Source organism: Onychostoma macrolepis, chromosome 13 (genome assembly GCF_012432095.1).
Source record: "Onychostoma macrolepis isolate SWU-2019 chromosome 13, ASM1243209v1, whole genome shotgun sequence".
In the NCBI taxonomy this organism is placed as follows: Eukaryota; Metazoa; Chordata; class Actinopteri; order Cypriniformes; family Cyprinidae; genus Onychostoma; species Onychostoma macrolepis.
In genome coordinates this window covers 11206035-11225813 of record NC_081167.1, presented here as the reverse complement: position 1 = coordinate 11225813, position 19779 = coordinate 11206035, and the positions used below count along the sequence as shown (strand labels likewise).

Below are 19779 nucleotides of genomic sequence, written 5' to 3'. Positions count from 1 at the left end.
TTGTGGGAAAAATAGTGTTTACAAAGTCATAGAAAATATTAAATACACAACAGCAAACAAAAATTCTGTTTTAATTCTAAGGGTCAGTGAGAGAGAGAGAGAGAGAGAGAGAGAGAGAGGAAAACAGAAAACTAAAATATGCACTGTGTACTAAATTTGCACTTTATGGTGCAAAAAGCTACCACCATATAAGTGGACTGATGGAAAATGTAATAACTATATGACCTTTGAGAGATTTAGGTAGTTACATTTTAGGAAGTTTGTCTTGATTGAACTTGAACCGTTTCTCATTACGGGAGATCTGGCGGGAAAAAAATGAGTTTTGGCGTGGAAGGGGTTCGTGATCAACCCCTCCTGCTTGTCCTGGAGACAAATGTCATTCATGGATGGCATGTGATGGTTAATGGTCCTCTTTGTGGTTGTAATGATGATCTGCAGCTGGTCTTTGTAGTGGCAGATGCAGCCAAAATGAGAGAATAATTGATGTTGGCAGAATTAATTATCATCGGTATTCCTTCTGAATGCTTATAAGAAATAATTCTGTCAATATAAATTATCTCATTGTAATTTCGATCAGAATTCTTTTGGAAAGAAAAAAGACAATAGGAGTCAAATCCTTGACCATCTGTAGCTGGTCAAGACTGACGGATTTTAGCTGAGATGGCAAAGTTTTTGAGATTTTGGCAGGATATTTCTTGCTTTTTCAGAGTAACAGAGGAATGTCAGAATAGTGAAAATCTCCACAAATCCTGGGACAGTTGGTAAACGTAGTGTTGAACTGTTGCAGGATATACCAGGTTGGGTCCAACTGGCCCTTCTGATGTCTTATTTCTTGAAAACACCTTGTTGACCTTGTGTTCTGTAATGTTGAAGATGTCATCCTGTCCCTCACAATGAAAAGGTTTGAGCAGGAACTGTAGTTCCAGCATGAAAACTGCTTGTTTGGCAGCAGGGGGTCTCCGGCGCTTGGAGAGATGTCTTTATCTTTTTCATAATGTATGGTAGGGCCTTGCAAACATTTTCTTTGTGCTGTCCTGTACAAAGCCTCATCTCCCATCCCAAGACCTCTCTTCCCTGCAAAGCAATGTCCTTTGGGTGTTCTCTGTAGTTTTATTTAGCTGTGGTTTGGGATGGGATGCACTTTTCTCACCAGCGCAAGATTGAACTGTCATTGCAGTCAGTTCTGTGGAGTAGAAACACTTCTCAGACTGTTCACCTCTACGCTAGTGTTTTATTTGTCTTGACATATTTCACGTTTCGCCTGTGTGAGATGATTAAGAGAAGCATTGCGTGATCAGAGCTCCTCTGGGGCAAACAGTCCCTATCGTACTTGAACAGTCATCCTGTATTTTGTTCCGTCTCTTTTTGAGAGCATGAACAAAGTGAATATGACTATATGTTTATAATTAGGAAGTTTGTGACTCAGGGTTGTATGATTTAATATCCCATGATTATGGCAGACTGTATTAGAAGTGATAACCTGCTAATTCAGATTATTCACAGAGGGGAATTATTCTGGGTATAATTCTGGGTGTTTTTTTTTTTTTTTTTCTAATTTAAAAAAATATATATATACCGATTATAACGGTAGGCACAATTAACCGGTAGAAATTTGTTAACCGGTAAAGATTTTGAACTATCTCTATCGCGGTTACACACTGATGCGATGTTGCTGTTCTACGTGGCCACAAAAACGTATCATTTGAACATGTTTTTTAAGCATTGTGGTTTAATAAAAAAATATTTTAAGCCATTGAAACGCAATGAGCACTGAAAGAGAACTCATTTCGCTATATGCACGTGCAGTCCGAGAGACTGTTTCTGAGCGCTTCAGAGAGGCACGCACACATGAAGACGGTGCTCCTAGAGCGCGGAAGTATTGAACAATGTTATTTTTACTGCGTTATATACACATACATTTGTGTGTCAAAATGGCCATCTTTGCAAGTTTCCTCATAAACACAGTAATTTAGGGCTTAAGTGAAAGCAAACAACTCCGAGAAATCACGTGTAACAGTTTATTGGATCCGGGCAGCTCTTAAAGTGACAGCAGTCTAATATTCCTGCTATGTCAAAAAAGATAAAAAAAAGACGTTTATTAAAGCAAAAAAGCAACTAAATCGTGATATATATATCGTTACCATGAGATAAAATTACTCGTATTGTGATATTAAGATTTTGGTCATATGGCCCACCCCTAAAAATGATGCAATTTTTATTAAACTTTTTATTCAGTTTTAGAATTGCTTTTTGCTTTGCACCATTTTTTTTTTTTTCATTTGCATATGACTTATTGAACTGTATCATATATATATATAAAATATTTCAAAGGATAATTTATGGTTCAGCAGCATGAATTGGATCCGCTCAGATCTCATGTTAAATGGAATGCCCTGGAGAAAAACTAATCTTTTGGATTTTTTTTATTTATTTTTTACAATATGCAAATAATCCATTGACCTAAAAAAAAAAAAACTACATGTGTGGTCACATTTACTGTTTTTTTTGGTGAATTCGCACTTATTTGAATAGGAAACCACACAATTGGGATTTCCATGAGCTCCAAAGATTTATGTTCTACGGCCAGAAAGTGCAATGATGTTGTGATTTAATTGACTGAAAATACACATTTTGTGGTACACATTTATAGTTTCAGTGACATTATTGTTTTTTTCACAAGCTCATATTCTTTCTTACTTTTTCAGTGCTGTTTTTTGTCTTGGTAATAGTTTTAGTTGGCAATAATAACCTCGCAGAGGAGGAGCTTGAGTGATTAGGATAGAGATTGCTCTGAAAAGAGAGAGCTAAAGAAGGGCCTCATCCGTTCTTTTCCACATTTTCATTCAGTCAGCACAGTCTCCACCTCTCCCTCGATCTCCCTCTCTCTAGCTTTCATTCCTTCACAGTCTCTCTCCTTTCGCTCTTCACTCTGTATTCCTTCAGAGGATTGAGTGTAAACGCTTGCATCAGCCTCCCCCTTCTGTTTGATGAAGGGATGCGGGTGTAGGGGAACTCACCCAGGCCTGGATGTGTTTGTGTGTTTGGACTGTTGTAGTAGCCAAGTTCGTCAGGCTCTTAGCACCTCTCAATTGGAGGTCAGATTCCCTCTGCAGTAATGCGATCTTGCTTTTTCACCCACACGTAATCTCAAACAGTTGTATAGTTGAGTAAAAAATAGACATTTGTGTTTCACACACACAGAGAGGCAACAGAGGAAAACACACTCTCCCACCCACTATGTGTAATAGATGACTCGACACTAAAAACACTGATTTCAGCATATGGTCCAAGTGAACTAATCTTAACAATCTGTTACAGTAGAGAATTGGATACCTAGGAATGGTGCTGCTCTGGCATCAAAATATTTCTCTGTAATGGATCCAGTCTTTACTGATCCCTGTGCCACCGTGAAGGCAACGGGTTATTACAGCAGAACAGTTCAGTAAATACCAGCGGGACTCATTGGCACAAGCTTTCCTTATCCACTCATGGCCATCAAGAACCGGCTGCAGCTTCAGACTGATTTAAGATGACAAGCAACGTGGGCATGCCTGCCTCCTTCAGAGTGTGCCGGCCCACATCCGTTGCACAGAAATGCCATGGTTAACGAGAACGTTCTAGTCATTACGGTTCATACAAGGCTTTCCCATATTCCCTTATCTTATCGCTCCAATATCCCTCAGAGCACAAATTCGTTTTGCTTTGATGCAACAAATGAGCATGGGTTTATCTTTCCAGACTTTATAGAACTGTTGACTTGTTTCAAAAATAGTAAATACTAACCAGTGGCGTGTGGCAAATCCCCCCCTTCCGTAGTTGCACGAATCGAGACAGACAATGATTATGAGGTTATTTTAGGCATTTTTGCCACCTTTTGTCTTGATTTTGCACATTCCATGCTGCAACAAATTCATCTTTCTAGATGTTGCGGGCAAAATTCAGTCGTTTAAATAGAAATCTGCACAGTTAGGACTAAGTGAGGGCAGAAAAGGTCCTGTGAAAGATTTCACACGTTCACATTGGTCACGCATATTTGGGGAAAACTGCTTGGTTTGAAACTTTTTTTTTTTTTTTTTTCTTTCTTTTTTTGTTGTTGGCAAATTTTCACCAAAATTTTACTGATGTCACTGCATCTTAAATGTACAGTGGGTTTGAATTTGAAAATTACATTTTGAACCAAATGAAACCATGCAACCAATGCAGCGTTAGTTTGAAATGTAACATCTGAGTATTTGTAGGCACTTTCTTGAATACTGAATACTCATTGCCCTTGATGGTTTTCCTGTTCATTTTTGGAAATGAAATGCTCACACATTCTCGCATTGTCTTTGTGATTTGACGTTCAGGGGAGATCTGGATTTTGGAGGCATGATCTGTTTTTAAATTGTATTAGGCTAAAAGTGAATTGTTAGTGGCTGTATTCAGCTGTCAGGGCCATGCATACAAATATTAGGCTTCACATGGTCACAAAAAGCTGAGATGTCAGAGAATTTTAAAATAGTCATTTCCAGGGCTGGACAAGTCAAAGAAATTCATTGAAAGAAGTCATACAAAGGTCATGGAAATCTTGAGTGATTATACATTTAAAATATTTCATTGACTATGACTGGACTCCCTGCTCTTTGCAGGAGTGTAATTTCTATAAAATGATTTTTAAAAATCCTTGTCCAGTAATTAGTCTTGGGGATTCATCGTTCAAAAGGTATAAAAACCCTGAAATGGGGACAGACAGGCCACAGATTGGCTTTTCTGTACAAAAATAAGAACAGATCCTTTTTTTTTTTTAGCTGTGAATCTCTGAATCCTATATAGATGCTTTGCTATTCATATCCACATTAAAAATGTTTGTCAGTGCAGTGTTTCAGATCAAACCTACCTCAAAATATCTGTTGAAAATTATTGAAAAACAATGCAGATGCGTGTGCCTGAATGGTTCAGCATGTGAGTTGTGGCTAAAGACACATGTCTCTTTGCACTCTGTGCATTCTCTCTTTCTGTCTGCTGCAAGGCAGTGATATTAATTCCACTAATCTGTAGTCTCAGGGGCTTGTGGGCATAATTAGGCAGTTGGATTACGGCTCATTTGGGGGATTATATTCCTGCATTAATCTCTCACAGTGGCCCAGGTTTATCTCTGGTTGGTTGGGTGGCTCCCTCCTGTTCTGTCATGTTCCTCCCACTTGTAGCCTTGCATTTTCCCACCCTGTTGCTGAGACAATTAGATGTATCAGACATGCAACGCCATTATTTTGCAAGCAGTCTCACAGGCCAATTCTTTTTTGTGTGTCTTTTTCTTTTCTCTTGACAACTAACTATTGATCTATGGCTTTGTTCACAGTGCTTCAAATTCCAAGTCCAATCTTTAGGACTGACTGTCCCCACTGTCATTTTACAAGTGATGAAATCAGATCCGTTTGTTCAAACAGTGTGGTGAATATCCGCTATATCTACACGGGTTGCCATATTAATGACTTTAGTGTCTGCACTATGCCAAAAGATATGAGAAGAGCTGTCGTTTCATCAGAGGGTAGAAAACTTTTTTTATATTTCACCGCAGTGCTGAACTCATGAGGCGCATCAGACATCATAAGTGTCAGAGTTTTTCAAACCGCATATGGATATGATTTAGATTAAGACTGCAAATAACACTTATTTTGATGATAATTTAATCTGTCTTTTGTATTTTAAAAAGATTTTTAAAAGTCAAATTTAATTTTCAGTATTTTATTTAAAAAGAAAGTTTTACAACCTGCCCAATATGTGTGCGTGCTAAAGAATGTAGGCTATGCTATACATTGTGCAAAAAAGGGTCAAATGTAAGTTAACACTTTAATATAGAGACCAATTCTCACTATTAACTAGTTGCTTATTAGCATGCCTATTATTAACATATTGGCTGTTTATTAGTATTTGGCACTATTAGGGTTACTCCTAACCCAGCATGTATTCTGTATGGCCATATTCTACATCCCTAATCCTACCCAATACCTGAATTTAACAACTACCTTACTAACTATTACTAAGCAGCAAATTAGGAGTTTATTGAAGCAAAAGTCATAGTTAATGATTTGTTAATAGTGAGAATTTGACCTTAAAATAAAATGACCAAACCTAAATAATATATTCTCAAACTTGCCCACCATAATAAAGTAAACAAAATCAACCACTGTATTTCAGATGATTTTTGTCCATAGAAATGCATTATTTACTAATGTAAAGTGGTGTGAATGGCAGATTGTTTTATTGATTGATCAATTGATTTTTATCACATTTTAAAACCTGCAACTATTTACAACGAACTCAAGATCCGATCAGAATCGTAAAGATTTATTATTTTCATTAGCAATTATTGTTGATTTTATTGATTAGTTATTGAAGCCCAAGTTTAGATCGGTTTGTAACCATTAGATGTTCAGACCACAAGTTTGAGTCAGATACACCAAAAAAATCTGATTTTTGCTTCCTGCCTGTGTAAATCAGTGGTACATAGAACAAATTTTGGGACAATTCAAGGCTACACTGCTGAAGAAAAACAAAAACAGCTGGGCTTAGCTGGTTTAAGCTGGTCTAGCTGGCTTTCCAAAGTGACCAAAACCCCTCTAAAACCACCAATCCAGACCAGCTGGGAGAAACGCATGGGGATTGATATCAGAGTGTCCTTGTGTTTCAGCGCACAGGCTGTTTCAGATCAGTATTCAGCATGGCTACACCTTGCCATCTGATTCAGCACTGCTTCTCTCCTGAAGGTTGATTGAAAGATCTCTCTCTTCTCTCCCCTCTCCACATCCATCTTTACCCCTCTGCTCTGTCTCTTTGGATATGCCTTATATTCCTGACGGTAGTTTAAAGCACACATCAGTAAATATGCACTTTGATGTGCTGCAATGGGACCGTGTGGGTATGTGTGTGACAGTTGCTATGCTCCCTGGAGCGCTTGTTCTCTCTCTCTCCTTCCTTTCGCTCTCTCTGTCTTTATAAGATTTTCTGTTGTGTATTGAGCTGAGCATTCAAACATGGATGGACAGATACACAACAAACAAACACGCACACACACACACACACACACACAGAGAGATTAAATGACTTGTGGTTCCTGCAGAGAGGGATGGCAGTCAGACGGTGGGAATTTCTAATTGAGTGGTTTGCTGTGAAGAAGCTTGTTTTGCTCTTATCGCTCTCTCTATCGGTCTTTCTCGGTCTCTCTCAGATTACCATCTTCATCATTATTAACATCAGAGACCAAGAGACAATCCTATGGGGACATTTGACATGTTCAAAACTTTAAAATGTTTAATGTGGGAACTTTACGCAGTGAAAATGTAGTTTTAAAAGCATGTTTTCTGCACTTTTATTTTCACTAAATGAACATAAGGAAAAATAATGTTTACAATTTTTAGATTGATTGGGCGGGTGAATAATTAGATGGGTAGGTTGATGGGTAAATTAGCTTTTATTTTTATATTTTCTGTTGTATTTTAATTATTTTTTACCCTTGAGGGGCAATTTGTTTTACAGCAGTGGAGAACAAGCACATATAAAACAAACAAATACAAAACACCATGATACATTAAATATTAATAAATATTAAAAATGTACAATAATCTAAAAATTTACCTTTTCCTATTTGAATTGAGCTGAGAAATAGCATATGGAACAAATGATTTTTTTCATCTTTATTTTAATTCTACTTTATTTCAATTAATGAAAAGATTAATATTTTTTGTTTAAGTTTTAGTGAAGCATAACAACACTGAGGTAAGTTTATAGAGAATATTATTGTGATTTCAGGAGCTGTGGTACTCACATGGATGATGCATATAAATTTGGTCTGCCATGTGTCCCCAAAAATTTCCATTCACTGAAAAGAAGAAAAATAAATGATTGGTCTCTGTTTCCTATGTTTCTTAAGCGATCCCCAGTATTTATATATTTATTTATTTTTCCTCCCATACTGTTGACAGACATTCAAAGACATATCTCAAAATAAAAGAGCTCTTGAGCACAGCTTTTGAAATTTTAATATCGACACTTATCAGATGTTCTATACCTGCATATAACCTTTTCATTTTTTCCTTTCTTTATTGGAAGATTTGTGCCAATTTATGTGTTTGTATCCTTATTTTCCTGAGATATAAGCACAGAGTGGCATCAATTATGCTTAACAGGTGTTTGATCTGTTCTCGGTGCGCTCTCTCTCAGACTCTGACAGTTAAAAGGCTCTGCAGATATTCAGTTCCTCTTGTTTGACTTCCTCTTAGATGGACCTTTTATGTGTTCATGTGCTCTCACAAGCTTTTTTTCAATCTGCTCCTTTCTCTTTTACATTCAGCCTGCATCTCTTTCAAGCTAGGCCATTTCAACCGTTACCTTTATATTGATCTCGGCTCTATGGCACACAGAGCCGTATGTATGTTTGTGTGTGAATGTAACACTGTTGGATCATTTTCCTCTTCTCTTTCTCAGCAACTCCTGCGAGAAATGCAACAGATGGCCAGCCGACCATTTGCCACCATCAACGTCGCCTTGGAGACGGATGAGGAGCCGCCAGACCTGATTGGTGGAAATGTGAAGGTTAGTGTGACCTTTCATGTGGTGTCATCAGAGTGGCTTTAAGAGAGAGTGCAGTTGCTGCATATGTTAATGTGGGAATGAACTGAGAGCTCTGTTCCAAAATCTAGTGAGCTGTGTACATCTTGTCTGCTGTCTACATGAGCAACTGCCTTCTAAAACGGCAACCGAATAAAGTCATTCGAAACTATACATAGGCAGCAACTCTTTTAGGACTGGCCACTCGTGCTCTCGATTCTTTTGATTAGTTTCTCATTAGCATATGTTGCTAATCTAATGATTCAATGCTGAAATAAGCACAAAAATACAAATTTCCTACTTTGTTTCCGATTCAAAATGGTTGATTCCAAAATATTCACGTTAACATGTTGCCAAACTAATGATTCGGTGCTCAAATAAACACAAATAAATACAATAGCACTCAAATTTTCATTAAATGCTTATCAGTTAGGATATCCAGTTTGCTTCGCTTTAACATTCAGTCTGTGCTAATGTTGTGAAATATACAAGGAAGTATTTCAGAAGGGCTTTTCACAATTGAAATGGTTAACCCCGAGTCATTCTAAATCTCAGGTAAACTGAACCCCTGGGTTATTGTGCTTCTCATTTCACACCAGAACCCTCTATGCACCCCTTGGCAATAGAACTGCCATTGGCTAGTGGATTTCTTGGTGTACTCACCAGACTCGACAGATATATATTAATATATGAATGATTTGAAGTCTTATTTTCTTTACAAAATGACAGCCCTTTATAAAGATGCATTCATACGTATTGCCACCTGCACGTTATTCTCGCCCACTACTAAAGTAACCAGCCGGCAGTGCTTTCTGATTAGTCTTAAAGGTTGAATAATTTTAAACCTAACTCAGTCATTTTGACAGGAAAAGCGAGAGAGAATATAATTTGCATGTAGCACACCAATTCTTCATGGTATGTAAGACTATTCGTTCTCTCTTTGCATGTGTGAGAGAAACGGATCGCTCATTTAAGAATCAGTGAGTGGAGCACCTACACACTAGAGTTTACAATGTGTCAAATACCCTGCTTATCCATTGATATCAATGGAAATAGTGCACTCGCTTCACTGTAAAGTGACAATAGATGTTACTTAGTTAAAGGTCCCATGGCATGAAAATTTCACTTTATGAGGTTTTTTAACATTAATATAAGTTCCCCTAGCGTGCCTATGGTCCCCCAGTGGCTAGAAATGGCGATAGGTGTAAACCAAGCCCTGGGTATCCTGCTTCGCCTTTGAGAAAATGAAAGCTCAGATGGCCCAATCTGGAATCTTCCCTTTATGTCGTCATACGGGGAAAGGTTACCTCCCCTTTCTCTGCTTTGCCCGCCCATGAGAAAATGAGCTACTACCGTGCGAGGCGAGCTCAATATTTTTTTTTCCTCGAGAGACATCATGGCTTGCAAACGAGCGAAGCATGATAGTTGCTCAGTGTTTGGATGTACAAATGAACAACGAAGTATTTTTTTCAGTTCCTTCATCCGAGTCTATGGCTAGCATTAGCTACATGATAATAACTGTAACAGCATACATAAACAAACCAACTAAAGTTCTGTATCCAGACACAATATTTTAAACTAACCATTCGGAGACGTCCTGATAGCCGCTGAGTTGCAGCTTCTCCATCCAGATCAGATTCTGGGTCAAACTGAAAAGCTTGAATGACTGCATGTCTATGAGCCACTGCGATACATCCACTGTTAACATTAGCGCATGATAGCACAAGCTGGTTAAGGCCACACCCCCACCCTCCACCTTGCCCCGCATCTCTCGTCCTTAAAGCTACAGACACAGGAACGGCACGTCCTAAGGAAAGCTCATTGTGGGACTGGCTCATAGTGGCTGAAATTCTACACCAAGGCTGAATTTCAGGAAACAGACTTCAGATACAGAATTAGGGACCACTTAGGCCTATATAAAAGCATCCAAAAAGCAGCATGTCATGGGACCTTTAAGAACAGGGCCCAAACTATGCAGTTGATCGAGTTAGTTTTCGATGCAGGCTACATTTTCATGCACTCACTGAAAATAGGAATTGAGTAAAATATCGATCATGGTATTTTAAGAATTGATATCTAGATAGTTTAAATAAAGACTGCGATTAATTGGAAAATCTAGGTTTTACCCCACACTGAAATGAAATGATTCTATCGATTTTAAAGTGGTAAATAAAATATATTTCCCTCAAATCACAAAGCTCTCCAAAATGAATTCTAGGATTGTGTCTTTGGAGGATACATGTGATACTACCTGACAACTTGGCCAGAATGAGGTACACTACAAGGCAGTATAGATTTTTTGGAATGTGCCTCAAGAATTGTCTTGTTAGGCAGCTCACTAGGTTTTAGAACAGAACTTCTGTGTTTTAAGTCTCAAACCAAACCTCTGTGTTTTTAGGTACGACTTTAAAACCATCACACTTTCATTGTCTAGTTTTGACAGCTTTTGTTTAATTCTGTTTACTTTAGTTTCAAGGCTTCTTGACCCCTCTATGAGATTTGCAACTAATAACTGCATTACATAGTATTACAGCTATATTTGATTTCAGGAATTGTTGGTTTGTAATTACTGTTTTGCTTTGTTTGTTGTCCTAACACTGTAATGACAGCCCTAGAGTGAAGATCTAATTTAGATTTACCTCTTTTCTATGTTCTCACTTCTGTTCCATCAATGTCCTATGCTCACTATCAAGGTTTAAAAGTAATTACAATCCAGCCATCCTTGATAGCAAAACGCTATTAATGCAGTTATTTCTCTCAAATCTCATAGAAGGACCCAGAGGGTGTGAAACTAAAGTAAACACAACTAAACAAAGAGTGATGCACACAGAAGCTCGGTGGACATTAGAGCATTTAATGCTGTAGTTCTTGGCCTCTTACACACTCTGTATACATCTGCTTTCTCTCTCCTCACTCGCCGTCACTTTCGTTTTCTTTAATTATAAGAGTTAATTAAACAGAACCTGTCTTCTGCTTGCTCAGTCTGGTTGCCTCAGATAATCGCCTGAGCCGAAACGTAACGAACGCATATATATATAAATATATAAATGCATACATACAGCAATACGCCCCTCCATACTTATGCCGATGCTCTCAGAGGCTGTAATTGAATTTTACTAGGAGTCTATTTTTTTTTTTGTGTGCTGGAGGAGTAGGTGTGTATGGTGTGAAAGATAAATGCCGTTCCCCCCTGCTCTGAATTGACAGTGGGAAAGTGCGAGGAGGAGAGAGATAGAGAGGAGTGAGGGGGTGAACTGGCCTCGGTAGGATAAGAAGTGGCTTAAAGAAAAGAATATATGAAGAGAAGGAGGGATGAATATGCAAGTGTGCTGTACAGTGGGGAGAATGTGTGAATGAGGGGTTGGAGAGCCGCAGTAAGCACGCAAACACTGTCGTTGAATTGAACAGTCTTTTTGATGCATATGCGCTAATATCACGCATACGCACAACACGCGCTGGGGAAACTCTGCAGTTAAGTAAAAAAAACTTGTGTGTGCGTTTTTAAAAGGGTTTATGTAAGGCTTGGGACTAAGGGCGAAATGAGAGTGTGAAATGGGTCAAAGCTGGAATATGATTTGTGCATGTGTTCAAAAACAGAAGGTCATGTGCTTTCAGCCCTGCTCCACACGCATTAAAAATACTTACCAAAAAAATGCAACGGTTTTTGTGCATGTACCGTGGTGTTCTTTGAAGTACAATACCTTGGAATATACAGTAACAGTCATTTTAGTACACTGGTACAATATATGTCACAGATATGTACTAAAAGGTAATAGAGTGGGGGAACTATGACGTCACTTTGTAGGCGGATCGGCGGTTAGCATGAAACTGGTTCCTTCGACAAAAAGCCAGTAGGATTTTTCCATAGGCTTTTGGATTATCGCAAAAAATAAGCTCTGTGTTCAATCATAGTTCATGAAACTTACACGTTTTGTCCATCAAGATAATCTTCACAAAATAATATAACTTTGACGAATTTTGAAGCCTAAATAAAAGCGCCAGAACTTAAAAGCTAAACTTAGGCTATAAACGAACTACAGCACCACGGTCGCTCGCCTTCAGCGTCACCACCAGCACGCTCCCAACTTTCTCAAACTTAGTTTTAACACGTTCAGTGAAGGATTTACTCTGTATATGAATTTTAATCCACACTACATGAACCTTTTTATATAAACGGGAATAAATACAAAACTAGAGACAAACTAAAACGAGACATCGTATAGTGAATAAATGATATAATCTTAACTAAAGGACATATGAAATCACGTATTTCTGAACATTTCGAAATTAGGTGCATTAAAAGTCAATAAATCCTTGATTAATATGAATATTTTAATGAAAAACGTATACCCGCGTATTTAATCTTTTAAATAACAGCAGAGTGAGCGAGTTTTTGGTTATGGTAAGATTAAACTTATTTTAGTGAACAAAGTACCACATTTCAGCTATCATTTTGTTTGGGTGGATACACAAAATGTTATTTTATCCTTGCTTCTAGGAAATCCTCAAACTATATGCTTTCTAACAGCTTCATGTTGCCGTAAACATTTAATTTTAACGTGGCTTTAAGCACTATGCATCATTAAAGTTTCACTTTCACAAGTAAACCGGTAAATGTGGTGTTTACTTGTAATAATCGTAATACGAGTTTACCTTATGGTCCGAACCCAGAGTCTCCGCGTCAGTAAGCGATAAACTCGAGCTTCTTCCCTCCAAAGACGCGTCGCATTTCGGGAAAAAAAACATTGTCAAACAAAAATATAAAATGCGGGAAACTATTAGTTGGTTATTCTAAAATTAATTGTATTACAAATCATACTACAACTGGAAAATACTGTAAATTGATAAACTGTTCGGCGTGATGACGTTTAATATCTCCGACAGCGTCTGTAGTCCCATTTAGCAATGTGTTAGCAACCGTCTTTTTTAAGAAACATAACAGTTTAAAAAAATCACGAGTGTGGTGTAACTGGTGTGTTTTATGTCGTAGAATAAAACGTGAAAGTATCTTGAGCCCGTGTGAACCACGGACCTTATTTAAGGGATTTAACCAAAATCCCATTCAAAAAATCCACTGACTCTGGGAAGATGGAACCGGAAGTGCTAAAATGCACTCGCTTCCGGGTTTTCACCTACAAAGTGACATCATAGTTCCCCCACTCTATTGGGAAACATTATAAATTAAAATTATGCAAGCCTTTTCCTTTCAAATATTTTGAGTTTTTCCTAGGGCTGGGTATCAAGTAAGATACTTTTTAGGCACCGACCGAATTACCTCGATATCATCGAGTATCGAAAAACGTCTTGTCATTCGGTACCAAATTTCGATACCTAAGGGGTTAATCTCATCAACGTCAGTGAGCCAATAAACCTCTAGTTCGACTAGAAGCAGCACGGCACAGATCGATCAGTGTTTGACATCCACGAGAGCGACTCGAAAGCGTACGGAGCAGTCTGCTCTCGCGCGGTTTTGTTTACTACACACCGATTGAAGCGCGTGTGACCAGGGTTCCCGCGGGTCCTTAAAAAGTCTTAAAAGGTCTTAAATTTACTTGATCAAATTTAAGGTCATAAAAAGTCTTAAATTGTCTTAATTATGATTTCAAGAGGTCTTAAATTTGGGTACAGACTAGAATCGCGATACAGCTTAATGTGACGATTAAACTTCAAAAGGCTATAAATAAAATATGAGCGCGGTACGTTTCAAAGTCCGGTGCTGTGCTGCTTTGTGTTCTGGCGTTACCGGGGAAACCGTTCGAAAGCGCCTCCTGCTGGCAGAGAATGAATCTGCATGTTTAATAGGGCTGTTGTTGTGCGCTCCGGAGGCTGTAGTTTCAGAACTGGATTTCTAGGACCCTATAGTTTTTTTGTTTGTTTTTTAATTATTTTATTTTATTTATTTATTTTTTGTATGTATGTATTATGTCAGGTCTTCCAGCCAGTTCTATCAAACCTTTACAATTAATCCAGAACGTGGCAGCAAGATTAATTTTTAATGAGCCAAAAAGAATGTAAGAGAGAATGAAATTTTTATTTATTATACAATTAACAAAAGCAAAAAAGGCCTCTAACACTAGCTTGCTCTAGTGTTCCCACAGTATTGTGGGAACATTGGGTTGTTTTTGTTCAGACCAATGCAAAAATCGACCCATGTTTTTACCCTGCAAACACGCAGAGCTGTAAATGTGAACTGGTGGATTGATAAGGAGATGATTCATTATAAAAATCAAAACACTAAAATGTGTTTTTATGTTATTTAATTAATATGTGACCCTGGACCACAAAACCAGTTGTAAGTGTCAATTTTTCAAAATTGAGATTTATACATCATCTGAAAGCTGAATAAATTATTATTTCCATTGATGTATGGTTTGTTAGGATTGGACAACATTTGGCCGAGGTACAACTATTTGAAAATCTGGAATCTGCAAAAAAATCTAAATATTGAGAAAATCGCCTTTTAAAGTTGTCCAAATGAAGTTCTTAGCAATGCATATTACTAATCAAAAGTTTACTTTTGATATATTTACAGTAGGAAATTTACAAAATATCTTCATGGAACATGATCTTTACTTAATGTCCTAATGATTTTTGGCATAAAAGAAAAATCTATCATTTTGACCCATACAATGTATTGTTGGCTATTGCTACAAATATGCCCCTGCTTAACTTAAGACTTAATATAATTAATACTTTTGACTCATCCATTTTCTTAAAAAATGGTTTAAAGGCTGAAATGTGAAGTGTATAATTTTATAAAACTTTTTGTTTCGTGAAAACTTCTATCTGAACTGTAAATCATGCTTTTTACATTCATTTTACAGTTTACCATAGACATTGCCCTACCCTGCTCATATGGTATTAATTTTATTTGTGCAGGTCTTAAAAAAGGTCTTAAAAAGTCTTAAATTTGAGCTTAAAAATCCTGCAGCAACCCTGGTGACGCTCACGGTGATTTCAGTGTCTGCCGTCTCATTAAAAGAGGACATAAACACATGAACAACATCTCCAGAACTGCTCTGAGAGTCACTTCATGAGCATTTTACCGTTTGATTTGAGTAAAACTAGCGTCATATCATATACACACAGAACTGTACAGGTATTCATGGCAACCCATCAAAATAAAAGTTCGGTTTAACTTGGAAGACACTGCGGCAGAAATGTATTAATATTGTTCAGCAGAATGTACATGCTGCTACTACTAGTCTGCTATTAAAATTATTAAAACTTAATTTTTTTAAGTAATGATCACACAACATTTCTTCCATGTCTTCATTTTAATAGTAAACTCCCTTTTCTTACCAAAATAAAGAGTTTATTTTCAATAATTTAAAGATAAATTAAATTAATGTTTTATGCCTTCATTTGAAAACCAGATACAGAGGAAAAAGAAAATATTTCATAAGGATATTTTAAGAATAAATTTGAATAAACTAGGTTGTTTTTATGCATGCAAATAATTAGACATGCTACAACACAGAATTTACTAACAATAAAACATATGGTGAAAGAAAATAAAACACCCACTTAATGAAAGTGGATAAAGATTTTCAATTTCTTGAAGTCTTTAACAACCTAGAATAAATGAATAGAAATGATTCTGTCTGAGCTATGCGTTTTAAAACGAACATGCACTAGTGTAAACGTAGCCTAACAGATGTGTAAACTGAAAACTATTTGAACTGTATTAAAACTATTTGCACTGATTTATTGTGTTGGATATATTTTGTTCCTTTGTGCAGTGGCTCTAAGTTTTTTGAGATAATATAATCTTGTTAAAACTGATTTAATAAAATTGGTATCGAAAAGAAGTATCGATACCCAGCCCTAGTTTTGCCCCTGTTAAGAAGTGAAGAGGCTAAAATTATTATACAGCATTTTGATACCAGTGTCACAGGTGTACATATTTAGAAAATTGACTGAACGAGTCAAATTCAGAGTCAGAACTGTCTATATGTTTTAATATATAATAATGTCATTTAAATGTACAATGGGGTCCAAATGTCTGAGACCACAATGAAAATCTTCATTTTTCTCTGTCAAGTCTGGAAATTGGTCTTGTGAATCCTTCGTACAGACGTCAGATGGTCTCGCTTATACAATGAAACTGAAGATGCTCCTTGAATCATTCTCAAATTATGATTTTTTTTTTTTTTTTTACACAAAAACACTTTTATTAAACAAGAATGCATTAAATTGATCAAAGTAAAGACATTTATATTGTTACAGAGATTTCTATTTCAAATAAATGCTAGTATTTTGAACTTTCTATTCACCAAAGAATCCTGAAAAAGCGTGTATTATGGTTTACACAGAAATATGAAGCAACACAATTGTTTCTTAAGCAGCAAATCAGCATATTAGAATGATTTCTGAAGGATCATATGACACTTTGCCATCATAGCAATAAATTACATTTGAAAATATATTAAAATAGAAAACATTTATTTGAAATAAATTTTTCACATTGTACTGTTTTTACTGTATTTATGATCAAATAAATGCAGACTTGGTGAGCAAAAGAGACTCAAAAGCATTACAAGCCCAAACTTTTTAAATTAAAATTCACTCAATATAATTTGTAGAAAGAACAAATTAAATGCAACATTTGTATTAAATGGAAAAAATGAAGCATTTTCACTAGTTGTCTCAGGACCCCACTTGCATATTCATATATATTTTTGTAACCATTTGTCTTTTTCCCCCTCACAGTCTGTGCCCAAGCCCATAGCTTTGGAGCCCTGTTTTGGGAACAAGGCTGCAGTGCTCTCCATCTTTGTTAGATTACCCAGAGGCCCCGGAGGTATTCCTCCTCCAGGACAGTCAGGTGGGTCGACGTGCCAATGCATTTGGCCCCCACACTGAGTGCTGAACATTTTTACACACTCTGCCGCCAAGGCCATTATACTGTCGCTCAGAAACACCTCTTTGTCTTCCTCTCTTCTCAGGTCTGGCAGTAGCGAGTGCATTAGTGGACGTTTCTCAGCAGATGTGTCTGGGATATAAGGAGAAGTCGGGAGGGTTGCGTAGCCGCAAGCAGCAGCCATTAGCACAGCCCGCCACCTGCATCTGACATTTATCCCTCATCCTCTGACCTCGGACCCCTGCCAGGACTGAGTCACAGGAACACACGCTTATGGCTGGGTGGCGTGGTTTATCCAAGCCAAGCGGACTCTGATTGGAGAAACTGAATCTCTCCTGGCCCAAGCTGAGAGAACACTACAGGAAACGAACTCTTATGTGACCCTGACTGATAGGACTTATCCTGGGCCACTTTATGATATTTAACTTATTTCAGTTATTTTATTCCATTTTTACAATCAGGAGGAAGAATCCTTGCACTGCTGCATCTCTGATGAAGGCAACACACACACACACACAAACAAACTTTTCTTCTGGAGACTTCTTTGGCTGCATGGCTATAACACAAACACATGCATATAGTACAGGATGTCTTTTAGAGGCATATAGTACGTCTGTGTCTCTTTAATCATGGCAGTAGTCACCAAAAATTGCTTTTATTTCTTAATAATTAATCACGTCTCTGATTTGATGTGCAGGAATAAGTCACAGCGAGCTGGTATGTTTACAAGTGTTTTACTTTACAGTTCATCTGTGACGTCTCTCCCAAGCATTTCATGTTTGTCCCAATAAGAGGATCTACATTTTACCCTTTTCACATCCTTCCATTCTCTTTTGAATTACCTCCTTTCACATGTTCATGTAGAGATCTGAGACGTCAGTGTTTATGTTTGCCATAATGATAGTGCTGCTTCTGCTTCTGCTTTTATCATTTACTCCCTCTCACTTCTGTCTTATCTGAAATCTCAACCCATTTCTCAGGCACATTTCAAGGAAGGCAGAAATAAAAGGCGACTGCAGGCAGGCAGCAGGGTGGAATTAGAGCGAACAAGGACCTTGTTTGGGTTTCTCGAAATGTCAGATGTCATTTTGGGCTGGCGAAGGATTATCTGCATACACAAACGCACAAACCTGGACCTGCGTAAGATACCGGGGGTATTCTCCAGGATATGGAGTGGATTGCCTAGTGCAAAGGAAAGGTCAAAGATAGAGTGAGCAAATGTGACATTATGAAATCTAAACCGGTGTAAGTGCGTGTAGCGGCGCAGTCATTACATCTTTTATTATCCTGGTGCACGGCTGTATCGAGACGGCACAGATGACCTGCTTGCCAGTTCTCGGTGCGTTTAGAGTGCCATGAATAAAGGGACACAAGTCACTAGACCAGAACCAAACATCTAGTATTGAGAGCCCAAACAGGATGTTACTAATCTGTCCGTGATCTCAATGGAAAATCCATGTCCTGTGACACCCATCAGGTGCGAATGTAAGCTGAAATGTCGTAGAGAGACCATTTTTGTTTTTTTTCTCGCGATCTGTTGGAGTCCAAAAGGGAAAGCGCACTCACACGTACACACAAAGTGGTCTAATGAAAGGAGCTGGTCTCTCTTCCTTCGGATGGAAGCTAATTCTCACATTGCTTTTCTCTGTAAGCCTCAAACAGTACACCTCGCACACCGACCGCACCATCTATATACAGTGATACTATAGATACGGAGTCTGTAGTTTGTTAATATGTATAATGTAGCAGCAAGTGCACTCAAGTTTTTTTGTGCATAGTGATGGACAGTAATGTGAATGCCGTCTATGTTAAGCGACTTACTGCACTTGTCGGGTGGAGTATTCCCGGCTTTTGAAATGTGACTGCATTGCAGCTTCTTTTGTATGTAAGATGGCGAATGTCATGAACAAACTTTAAACTAGCTGCCTACTTTAAGAAAAAAAAAAAAGACCTGCAAATTTAAACTGACCTTGTAATTATATGTGTACATAAAGAATGACATAGAACATTTTGTCTATAATTAAATGGTAAAATGAAGATGACTGCCTGTAAATCTGTTGTTCTAATGTTGAGTGAAATTGCAGTGTTCTTGGTTAGCTTATCACCCATCGTTTATTTAATGAGATAACAAGCTGCCTATGGCGTTTTTTAACTATTGAGTAATTTATGTAGCTCAGGGGGAAACAGTACGGCATCTAATGTACATTGTTTTATCTTCATTGCATAGTGTGCTGTTGTAAGCATTTAAGCTTGTCTCTCACAACAGGACAGATGAAATGCATTTGTTATCTCCTTATTATCAGCAGGCGGATGTGGATAAACAATGTTGT

At 37.6% G+C, this 19779-nt stretch overlaps 1 protein-coding gene across 1 annotated transcript in view; it reads left to right on the top strand.

The window, feature by feature from the left end:
- The window catches only part of atrn (attractin), a 67107-nt gene extending 47621 nt beyond the window's left edge, over positions 1 to 19486 (top strand). The window contains exons 27-29 of the mRNA XM_058796611.1: positions 8464 to 8571; positions 17299 to 17413; positions 17535 to 19486. Coding sequence (XP_058652594.1) covers positions 8464 to 8571; positions 17299 to 17413; positions 17535 to 17659 — 348 coding nt within the window. The 3' untranslated portion in view covers positions 17660 to 19486. The remainder of the gene's footprint in view (positions 1 to 8463; positions 8572 to 17298; positions 17414 to 17534) is intronic.
- Positions 19487 to 19779: the final 293 nt, after the last annotated feature.